Consider the following 12205-nt stretch of genomic DNA (forward strand, 5'->3'; position numbering starts at 1 on the left):
TCACAGGAGTCTATTGAACATTGTAGGGCTTAGCTTGCAGCTTCATTGCTGTTTTTCCCTCACTTCCCCTTATCGGTGACAAACGTGGTCACCAGAGCATGTATTCCCATTGAGTCTTAGTCTTGGAAGAGGGTAACATGGATTTCTCAATGCCATAGTGTTGCACATGGTTTTATATACATTATCTTCTCATTTTACTTTAATGAGCATTTAATATTTGTGTGTTTAAATATATCGATTCACCTCCATGAAATGAATTTGAAAGAAATCTACAGTTGACATAACATATATGATTTTTGTTCTATAAATGAGAATTTAAAATGATTGCTAGTTCAGTATAGTTGAAAGCTTACCTTTTAAATATTGAAACAACAGCGTTGATGCTATTGATAAAATTGAAGCAATCTCTTTTATATCACTTCTACACAATTTTAAGTTTTATACCATTATTTACAACATTTTGATCTCAATTTTTTCCGTTACAGATCCTAATAGCCACTATTACCCATCTTTTGCCAAGTACAGAAGCTTCATCTTATGAAATGGACAAGAGGGTAATTTAAATTTTATTTGATGTTAAATATGTGGGTATCTAGTAAAATATAAAAGTATTTGTATTTCAAAAAATTTAAGTTGTATGTATTTACATAGCAGATGTCTATTCATCTTGTTTTTTTAAGACAACTGTAGTATGAAATAGGAGCCCTGGTGGTATAGTGTTTTAAGTACTTGACTGCTAACCAGTAAGTCTGAAGTTCAAACCCATCAGCCCTTCCCCAGAAGAAAGATAAAGCAGTTTGCCCTAATAAAGAATACAGTCTTGGAAACCCAGTGGGACAGTTCTGCCCTGTTTTGTAGGTGCAGTTATGAGTTGGAACTGAATCCACAACAATGGGTTTGTTTGTTGTTGTTGTTTTAAAAGTGTGAAATATATATTTTTTTTTTTTTTGTATAGCTAAGTTATATTTTCAAATTATTCACGACCATTTGACAAGTCTTGAAATATCTGAGTTGACAAAAGTCTTGTTTTGAGGAATTTATCTACTAATAATTTGTATGTCATTGGTAAAATTTATAGATACTTCCAGTAAGGAAGTTGTATATAATGCATGGGAATATATCACTGGGGAGGTCATTCCTTCTGACTGATGAAAAGTTTTACAAGGTGGCATTGTTGTTGTTGTTGTTAAGTGCCGTCGAGTCGGTTCCGACCCATAGCGACCCTGTACAGGGTTTCCGAGGGTGTAAATCCTTACGGGAGTAGAAAGCCTCATCTTTGGTGGTATAGACTTTAGTAAATTTATTGTGAGAGTCGTTTATCTGAGATACTGTATTTTTTTATTACAGAGTATCTATTTGATTTCATTCTACAGTTTCCATATCTTTCCAATAATTCTGCGTCATTTCTTCTACTGTACCCATATTCTTTATAAATTCTTTAGCATGTTTATCCTAAATATTTTCAAGTCCTTATCTATCAAATCTAAATATAGGTCATTTCTGAGTCTCTTTCTAGTAAATATATTTTCTCTTGACTGAGGTCTCCTCCCATTTTCTGTTTCTTCATGTGTCCGTTATTTTTTTTATTTTACGCCAAACATTGTGATTAACATGTATAGAACCTAAGTCTGTGCTACCTAGTGTGGTAGTCATTGGCTACATGTGGCTTTAAAGTTATATAATATTAAAAGTTTATGTTAAATATTTAACTTTTTATACCCACTAGCCATATTTCCAGCACTCAGTAGTCATGTGTGGCTAATGGCTACTATCCTGGGCAGTGCAAATATTGCACAAAGTTCTTTTAGACAGGCATCCATTAGATTTTGCTAATTTCATCTGAAAATTTTTTTCCCTACAATTGTCACTTCCTAATCTTGAGTTCTGCTCTTTACATGTTCAGATCTCTTAAACATACTGTGTTAAAATTGCAAGTATACTTTATTACTTATATTCTCTTATCAAACTCTGAAGCTGTAATTATGTTTCTGTATTTATACCCAATCATTACCTAAATAAGGAGCTCTGGTAGCGTAGTGGTTAGGAATAGGGCTGCTAACCTCAAGGTTGGCATTTCAAAACTACCAGCTGTTCTGCGGGAGAAAGATGAGGGTTTCTGCTCCCGTAAAGATTTGCAGGCCTCGGAAACCCTCTGCAGGGTCACTATGAGTTGGAACCGACTCCACGGTACTTAACAACAACATTACTTAAATACCTTTCACACTTTTGTTGCTTTCATGATATTCCTGTCTTCCAAATCAACAATTTAATGGGTTTACCTCAAAATATTTTGTCTTCCCTTTATTTTGATGTTTGTAAATTTATGGAGGCTTGCTTTGTGACCTAACACATGGTCATTTCTGGAGAATATTCCATGTGCACTGGAGAAGAAAGTATATTGTGCTGTTGTTGAGTTGAGTGCTCTGTGCACATCTATGAGGTCAAGTTGGTTGATCGTGATGTTTAGTTCTATAACTTTGTCGAGTTTCTTACTGGTTGTTCTGTCCCTTTCCGAAAGTGGCATACTGAAACTTCCCACTATATTTGTAGATTTATCTATTTCTTCAATTCTAGTAAGGTTTGTTTCATATATCTTGATGCTTCTTCATTGGGAGCGTAGATATTTATTATGGTATGTTGTCTTGCTCAATTGACCCTTTGATCATGAGATACTGCCCTTTATCTCTTTTGCTGGTTTTTGTCTTAAAGTTTACTTTATCAGAGATTAAAATTGCCACTCCTGCCTGTGTATTGTTGCAGTTACCTTGGTATATTTTTTTCCGTCCTTTAACTTTTAGTCTATTTTTTTCTTTGTGTGTAAGGTGTGTCTCTTGCAGGCAGCATATTGAAGGGTCTTGTTTTCTTATCCAATCTGCCGCTCTTTGTCTATTCATTGGTGCATTCAATCCATTGACATTTAATGTAATTATTGATAGGTATGAATTAATTGCTGCCATTATATTAATTTTTTTGTAGTGATGTTTGTTCCTTTGTTCTGCATGCCTTCTTGTGCTGAGTTTGTGTTTTTTGTGCTATTTCTTGTTAGTTTCTTCTTAGTTTTCATGTTTGGTTGTTCTGCTTGGAAGTTCAATTTCATGGTAAGTTGTGAAGTATTAACTTTCTTTGGGGTTACCTTACAGTCTATTAACTTTTCTCTCCATCAAGAGAATCTATTGTATACTCTAATCTATCTGACATCCTCACCACCTGGATCTCTGTTCCTGTATTTATCCCTTCTTTGACATTGATGTTATTTTGATCTTTGGTTGACCTTCCAGCTCTTTTGTGTTCATTGTAGTTCTGTTCTGTTCTGAACTCTGCTATCTGTTGATTGAGGTCCAGGTGGTGTTGCCACGCCTATCAATCTCTGGTTGTTGCCTGTTCTTATTGGTTTTCAGTCCAAAGAACTCCCTTTAGGATGTTTTGAAGTGCTGGATTGGTTTTGACAAAATCTCTTAGATTCTGTTTATCCTGGAATGTTTTGATTGCACCATTGTATTTGATTGATAGTTTTGCTGGATAGACTATTCTTGGTTGTCAGTTTTTTTTTTTTTTTTAGGATTTAGTATATGTCTCCCCATTGCCTTCTCTTTTTTTCAATGTTTTATTGTGAATTATATGATAGTTTACATGAGAAAACTCTAGTTTTATGTTCATTCCATCGCATATCATTACATTGCCATGGTTTCATTCCCCTCCATGCATCATCTCCCGACCAAAGGGCATATCCTGGAAGCCCGTCCTCTGCACTCCCCCCCCCACCCCCCAGTCCTTGGCTCACAGTTCCTCTCCCTCTCTGGATCCAAAGTCCCCAGCCGCTCCATCCCTCCATGTCATCATCCCTGTCTCCATCTCAGGCATCCCTGCTTCTCTGGGTAGGGTCCCGCTCTCTGCTCTTCTCCATTGGTGGTCCCAGAGACTTCCGCTCCTAGACTGGAAAAATAGTCGCTCCCTTCTTTGCCACAAAATGTCCACGTTTGCATTTCCAACCCTCACAATCCGTCCTGATAACTATTATTCACTATAGTATCGCGCGTAACCCATCTGTATCTCATTTCATCAGCTCCACCTAGACAAATTGGATAGTACTCACTGGTGATTCTGCCTTCCTCCATGCCCCCTAGCTCTAGGTTTCCTCTTGAGAGCTTTAAACCGGTTACTTCTTGCCTTTGTAGTCCCTCCTTCCCCATTTGGGTATCCAATGTCCAAGTTGCCCATCTCTGTCCACTCTGTGTGTGGAGGGGGTGGGAAGTTTCCTGCTGTAAGGATTTGTCGCCTCTTTTGAGTCACTGCATTTGTATGCATAGGTAAGTTCCCATTGCCTTCTTGCTTGCATGGTTTGTGCTGAATAGTCAGAGCTTAATCTGATTTGCTTGCCTTTGTAAGTGACACTTCTCTTTTCCCTGGCCGCTTTTAGGATTCTCTCCTTGTCTTTGATTTTGGAGAGCTTGATTATTATATGTCTTGTTGACTTTCTTTTGGGGTCTATCCTTCCTGGAGTATGTTCAGCTTCTTGAAGGTTTATCTTCTCATCTTTCAAGATGTTAGGGAAATTTTCTTTCAGAAGATCTTCTACTATTTCCTTTGTGGACTTCTCTGATTCTTCCTGTTCCAGAATGATAGTGATTCTTAAGTTGTTCCTCTTCATGTTATCTAGCATGATTCTTACACTCTTCCGATTTTTTTTATCCTTTTTTGGCTTGCTTTTCTATCTTGGCAGTATAGAGAGATTTGTCTTCCAGCTCGCTAGTTCTGGCTTCCATCTCTTCTGTTCTGCTCCTTTTCCCTTTCAGTGTATTGTCCATTTCTGATATTTTATTATTAATCATCTGGACCTCTTTTTTCAGATTTTGAATTTTTTTCAATGCTGTATCAGTCTTGTGTGATTGCTCTTGTAGTACTTTCCTGACTTCTTCCTTGTTTTCCTCCACCCCTTTTTGGAGCATTTGAATTTGTTTCCATATCATTCTTCTGAATTCCTTCTCAGGCAAATCCAAATCCTGCTCTTCCTCTTCTGGGAATCCTTTGTCTGTCTCCAGCACATTTGTCCCAGTTACTCTTTTATGGTTTTGGGCATGTGTTGAGATCTTTTCTTGTTTTTTTGTTTGTCATTTCCAGTGGTTTTTTAATGTTTAAATGGATGTATGATGTTGTGTCATTAAGCTTACTAGGTGTTTCCTGGTGGATGTGATCAGGAGATAGGCTTCCTTTTTTGCATGTAATGCTTAGCAGCTGTTATTGGCTCTTGTCTCAATGGTGTAATATTACGGGATATGCTTGTAGCTTGTCTATATGACCACGATTGCAGAATCTTCTTGGGTAACATAGGGATAAAAAGCTCCCACCTCCAGAATAAATTTGTGATCAAAAGGACCAAGAGCGGAAGCAATATAAAAGCAGAGATAAAAACCACTGCTTTCAAACAAAAATTAAACTGTGGCCAACTGTCAAGTTGCCATGCTACACAGGCAGTACATGTGCACCGTAGAAGCCTTCAGCAGTGGGTGGGGTTGTCCGCTCACTCAGGCCCCATCCTCTAGTCACTACCGTACAAGGTGCACAGATAGATATTGAGAAGTTAATGGGAGAAAGATTGTCTACTATTTTTGTCTCTAAAGGTCATTTATATATCTGAGTGTGCACAGCATAATTCTCGAGATAGTTGCGTCCTTTTATTTTGGGGTTTTACAGATTGTTCATTTGGTTTGTCTGTCAGTCCGGACTAGTTTTTTTCTTGCTGTATAGGCCCAGGTAGAGGGACCCATAAACAGCCTTGTGACATCATAAACAGCTGCCAAGCTCTTTCTTTCTGTGCCATGGGAAAACTATGGGCTCAGTGTTGGGCTTTTTTTTTTTTTTGGTGGGGGTTGGGGGGTGTGCACCCATCCACCCGAAGTTGTCCAGGCTGGGCAAAGAAGGCGCGACAGGGAAGAGGAGGAAAAAATGTGTAGAATCCCCTGCACCTCCTCCTCCTTTTGCAAATGTCACTGCGCCCCTGTGCCGGTCTGGCTATAGCCCACCCTCTGCTGAACTCTGCTGGGAGGGTGGGGTTTGGGGGTGGTTGTAGAGGGAGTCACTTCTCAGTGTTTTCCTTTATATCGTGATTTTTTTCACTTGGGCATGTGAGAAACTGACGCCCTATATCTTATGTTAGATCCAGAGCTCTGGTGATATTCTGTGTGCGGAGCTTCTATGGGTTTTTAGTCCCTCCCCCACGGAGCCTTTCCTACCGGGCTGTCTCTGTTGCCCGCCAAAACCAGAAGTCCCTTGTCTTCCCTTTAGTATTCATTTTAAAAGCTGTTTAAATTTAGCATCTAGCTTTTGATAGATAACATTCTTCATCTTTAAAAGATACATGTATTCTACTCTTATTCAAGAGTTCATCATTTTAACTTTAAGGTCTAGATTTCCAAATCCAGTTTGTGAACAGTATCTGGTTAGCTGCTTAGTCATTCTCCCAGATCATCTTTGTCTTACAAAGACTTTGACATTAATGTGAAAAACCTCTGCTATCAAATTTTATTTCCTTAATTCAGTAAACATTTATTGAGCACAAAATACAAGGGGGCTGGAAAAAAATGGAATGAAAAGAGATGGAATTTTTCCATGAACTTTTTGAAGTCCCCTTGTATTCTGCTAGGCACTTGTGAAATAAATAATCTCTGTCCTTAAAGAATTTAAAGATTAGAGATACAAGTGAGGCAATACAGTGTAATAAATACTTACAATATGGTGTGGTGCTATAACATAAGCACCAAATTGCTAACCACAGGGTTGGTGGTTCAAACACACCACCTACTCCTTGGAAACACTATACAGGGTCATTATGAGTCAGAGCCCATTCAGTGACACTTAACTCCCATTCAGTGACACTTAACAACAACAAAAAGTAGAAAAATGTATGAGATACAAGGTGTGACAGAGGAGGAAGATCATTAGGAGTGTGGAGACTGATTTAGGGAAATTTTCCTTAAAGATGAATAGGGTTTTTTATATTAATGGAGATAATAGATGGATGGAGACAAGAGTTATTCCAAGTGGAGAGGATTGTTGTTTTTGTTAACTGTCATTGAATTGATTCTGACTCATAGCAACCTTGTATAGGGTTTTCAAGGCGCTGTTGGTGGGTTTGAACCAGCAGCCTTGCAGTTAGCAGTCTAGTACTTATTCTACAGTACCACACCAGGTATCCAGAGGAGAGGATTGAGTATATAAAATCATGGAGGTTGTCCCAAGCTGGGTTCTCTATGGAAGCAAAACCAGTGAAACCTATATATGTAGAGCTGCTCTTCGGAAACCTATACAGGGTCGCTATGGGTCAGAATTGACTTGACAGCACTTAATAACAACATATACACATTGCTTCTCAGACTTCTTGCTAAGATCAACTGTAGTCAAGGAGCTCTGGTAGCATAGTGGTTACGAGTTGGGCTGCTAATCTCATAGTCAGCAGGTTTAAATTACCAGTGGTTCCATGGGAGAAAGATAAGGTTTTCTTTTTCCCTGAAGATTTACAGCTTCAGAAACCCTGTAAGGGTCTCTATGAGTTGAAACCAACTCCACAGCACATAACTACTACTACCACCATCATGTATATAAGAGAGAAGTTTGTATCAAGGAGATGGCTCAAAATTTAGACCAAGATTGTTATTTACAATAGAAAATTGGACTTTTAGCTCTTAACCTTCAACAGACTTCTTATTGATACTTGAATGGCCACTGTTATAGCACTAATTGTCACTTTGATGATACGAATTTGTAATTCTTTATCCAATAAAATGGACCACATATGAAGGAGAGTCAAAAATTATCCACACTCTGGCTGTAGAATTGATTTTATTTAATTAATTAATTTATTTTGTAGAATTGATTTTAATTGACTAAGAAAAGACAAATACTTCATTTTTTACATGATCTCCTTGCTTTTCAATACACTTTGCCCATCTGTCAACAAGCTTTCATATTCCCTTATTTAAAAATGCTTTAGGCTGAGCTGACAGCCTTGAATGCTGCACTGCTGTCTTCACTTCTTCTGAAAGAAAGAAATCTTCATTCTTGAAGGGCTACTTTCAGGGGACTAAACAGGTGAAAGTCCAAGGATGCTTTAAAACATCAAAATGAAGTTTTTGCTGAGTGTCAACAGTGTGGGGACATGCATTGTCATGCAAGATCACAAAGCCCTTGGATAGTGGTCTTCTTCATTTAAATCGAAGTTTAGGCTTCAGCTCTTCAGTGAGCATCTCACTGTAATGAGCACTGTTGATTGTTGAACTTTTTTCCAGATAGTGTTCCAATGCTGGTCCTTGAGAATCCCAGAAAACTGTAAGCATCAGTTTTCTAGCTGATGGTTGACATTTGAACCTTTCTTAGTCAGCAAAGAGTGTGTTTCCTTTCCATACTCTGCCATTTAGTCACAGGCTCATATTAATGAATCGCTGTCTCCTCACCACTAATGATTTTTTTTTTTAAAAGCACTTATATCTTCCTTTGAGTATTGGTCCAAATTTTGTTTACAAATGTCCAAATGCAGACTTTTTGAAATCCAAGTCTCTCATGGATTATTTCATAGGCAGAGTCATGGCTGATTTGCAAATGATTTGGCACATAATCCACAGTTATTTGTCTATTTGACAGAATCATTTCACGTGCATGCTCAATGTTGTGGATGGCATTTTAATGTAACTGGAGCATGGATAATTTTTTACTCAACCTCATAGATAACTGCTACTTTTCACGGAAGCAGCAGTCAACAGATCAGATGACATATTGCATTGGGCAAATCTGCTGCACAGGAACTTTTTAAAGTGTTGAAGAGCAATGATGTCAGCTTGAGGACTGAGGTGCGCCTGACCCAAGCCATGGTATTTTCAATAACCTCATAAGGATGCTAAAGCTGGACAGTGAATAAGGAAGATCGTAGAAAAATTGATGCCTTTGAATTGTGGTGTTGGAGGAGAATACTAAAAGTGCCATGGACTGCCAAAAGAACCAATAGCTCTGTTTTGGAAGAGGTGCAGCCAGAGTGCTACTTGGAGGCCAGGATAGCTAAGCTTCGTCTCTTATACTTTGGACATATTGTCAGGAGGGAACAGTCGCTAGAGAAGGATGTCATGCTGGGTAAGATGGAGGGTCAGAGAAAAAGAGGAAGACCCCCAACGAGATGGATCAGCCAGGTGACATCATTGATGGCGTCAAGTGTGGCAGCGGTAATGAGGTTGGCCCAGGATCGGACATTGTTTCGTTCTGCTGTGCATGGGGTCGCTATGAGTCGGTTCTGACTTGATGGCACCTGACAACAACTACAACAAGTGTGTGTGTGTGTGTGTGTGTGTGTGTGTGTGTGTGGTAGTGGTGGTAATAGGTATTGTACATTATAGGTTATAATGTATATGTTATCCCATTAAGCATCCAGTGGAAAGATTCATTTAGTAAAATGAGCCACAGTTTTTATAAGTACATAAAGTACTCTTTTTGGCAGAATACCCAGTAAGATAGTATTTAAACTAGAAACGGAAAGTGGAAGTTGTTGCAGTATATATGGGCTATAAAACTTTTCATTTGTGTCCCATTGTTTGTGTAATTAAATAAACATAGTTAATTGATTAAAAAGAGCTTTTATTTGCCATTTTACACAAATTGTTGTTGTTCTTGTTGTTAAGTGCCATCGAGTCGGTTCCGACTCATAGCGACCCTGTACAGGGTTTCCGCGGCTGTAAATCTTTATAGGAGCAGCAAGCCTCATCTTTCTCCCACGGAACAGCTGGTAGTTTCGAACTGCTGACCCTGAGGTTCGCAGCCTGATTCATAACCACTAGGCTACCAGAGCTCCTTTTTTTTTCCACACAAATTATAAGACATTATTATCAAGAAAGTGAAGTAAAACCAACAAAATGGAAGAAAATTTCTGCAAATTACTTATCTGACAAGGGTTTCATACCTACAGGATGTTTGTTTTTTTTACATTGAAGTGCAGATCATACCAAAGATCACATTCTTTGATCTTTATCAGTAATTATGGCCAGTCCTCTTCCTTTCTGGCAAGCAAGGTTGTGCCCTCTTCATATTGCAGGTTGTTAATGAGTCTTCCTCAATCTGTTGTCTTTTGTTGTTGTTAGGTGCCATCGAGTCAGTACCGACCCATAGCAACCTTATGCACAGCAGAACCAAACACTGTCCGATCCTGGGCCAACCTCACTATTGTTGCCACGCTTGAGTTCATCAATGCTGCCACTTGGCCAGTCCATCTCGTTGGGGGTCTTCCTCTTTTCCTCTGACCTCCCCCTTACCTAACATGATATCCTTCTCCAGTGACTGCTCCCTCCTGACAATATGTCCAAAGTATGAGAGACGAAGCTTGGTCATCTTGGCCTCTAAGGAGCAGTCTGGCTGCACTTCTTCCAAAAATGGATCTATTGGTTCTTTTGGCAGCCCATGGCAATTTCAATATTCTCCTCCAACACCATAATGCAAAGGCATCAATTCTTCTACGGTCTTCCTTATTCACTGTCTAGCTTTCGCATGCATATGAGGTTATTGAAAATACCATGGCTTGGGTGTACCTTAGTCCTCAAGCTTGACGTCTTTGCTCTTCAACACTTTAAAAAGGTCTTGTGCAACAGATTTTGCTTAATGAAGTACATCATTTGATCTCTTGACTGCTGCTTCCGTGAGTGTTGTTAGTTGATCCAAAAAGAATGAAGCCCTTGACAACTTTATTCTTTTCTCCATTGATAAGAATGTTGTTTATTGGTCCAGTGGTGAGGATTTTTGTTTTCTTTACATTGAGATGTAATCCATACCGAAGGCTGTGTTATTTGATCTTCAACAATGTTTTAAGTCCTCTTCACTTTCAGCAAGCAAAGGTTGTTAATGAGTCTTCCTCCTATCCTAATGACACATTTTTCTTCATAGAAACCAGCTTCTCGGATGATTTGTTCAGCATACAGGTTGAATAAGTACAGTGAAAGAATACAACCTTGTCACACACCTTTTTTAACTTTAAACCGTTCAATGTTCCCATGTTCTGTTTGAACAACTGCCTCTTGGTCCAGGTACAGATTCCTCATGAGCACAATTAAGTGTTCCGGAAAACTCATACTTCGCAATGTTGTCCATAGCTTGTCATGATTCACAAAATCGAAAGCCTTTGCATAGTCAGTAAAGCACGGGTAAACATTTTTCTGATATTTTCTGCCTTCAGCCAAGATCCATCAGACATCAGCAATGATATCCCTCGTTCCACTCCCTCTTCTGAATCCGGCTTGAACCTCTGGAAGTTCTCTGTCAATGCATGATTGTAGCCATTTCTGTATTGCCTTTAGCAACACTTTACTCGCTTGAGATACCAAAGAGATTGCCCGATGATTTCTGCATTCTGTTGGGTCATCTCTCTTTCGAATGGGCACAAATATGGATCTCTTCCAATCAGTCAGCCAGATAGTTGTCTTCTAAATTTCTTGGCAGAGATGAGTGAGTGCCTCTTGAGCTGCCTCACTTTCTTGAAAGACTTCAATTTTTATTCCATCAATTCCTGTTGCCTTGTTCTTTGCAAATTCCTTCAGTGCACCTTGGACTTCCTCCCTATATATCATTGGCTCTTGATCATAGGCTACCTCTTGAAAAGGTTGAATATTAACCATTTCCTTTTGGTACAGTGACTCTGTGTATTTCTTCCATCTTCTCTTGATGCTTTCTGCATCATTCAGTAATCTTCCCAGGGAATCTTTCAATAATGAAAGTCAAGGCTTGAATTTTTTCTTCAGTTCCTCCAGCTTGAGAAATGCTGATAGTGTTCTTCCTTTTTGGTTTTCTGATTCCAGATCTTTGCACATTTTATTGTAATATTTGCTTTTGTCTTCTCAAGCTGATCTTTGAAATTTCTGTTCAGCTCTTGGACCTCCTCATTTCTTCCATTTGCTTTAGCATCTCTACACAGGAGAGCAAATTTCAGTGTCTCTTCTGAAATCCGTTTTGACCTTGTCCTTCTTTCTTGTCTTCTCAATGACTTTTTGCTTTTTTCATGTATGATGTTCTTGATGTCATCCCACAACCCTTCTGGGTTTCGGTCTTTAGTGTTTAATATATCATATCTGTTCTTCAGATGATCTCTACATTCACGTGGGATATATTCAGGGTCCTATTTTTGCTCTCGTGGACTTGTTTTAATTTTCTGCAGCTTCAGTTTGAATTTGCATGTAAGTAATTG

At 38.8% G+C, this 12205-nt stretch overlaps 1 protein-coding gene across 4 annotated transcripts in view; it reads left to right on the forward strand.

Annotated features, from left to right (window-relative positions):
* RALGAPA1 (Ral GTPase activating protein, alpha subunit 1 (catalytic)) overlaps nt 1–12205 on the forward strand; it is a 261272-nt gene that overhangs the window by 152695 nt on the left and 96372 nt on the right. For all 4 annotated transcript variants that reach the window (XM_006835341.1, XM_006835339.1, XM_006835340.1 and 1 more), the window contains one exon: nt 486–554. In XM_006835341.1, coding sequence (XP_006835404.1) covers nt 486–554 — 69 coding nt within the window. The remainder of the gene's footprint in view (nt 1–485; nt 555–12205) is intronic.

Source organism: Chrysochloris asiatica, unplaced genomic scaffold (genome assembly GCF_000296735.1).
Source record: "Chrysochloris asiatica unplaced genomic scaffold, ChrAsi1.0 scaffold00017, whole genome shotgun sequence".
Lineage (NCBI taxonomy): Eukaryota > Metazoa > Chordata > Mammalia > Afrosoricida > Chrysochloridae > Chrysochloris > Chrysochloris asiatica.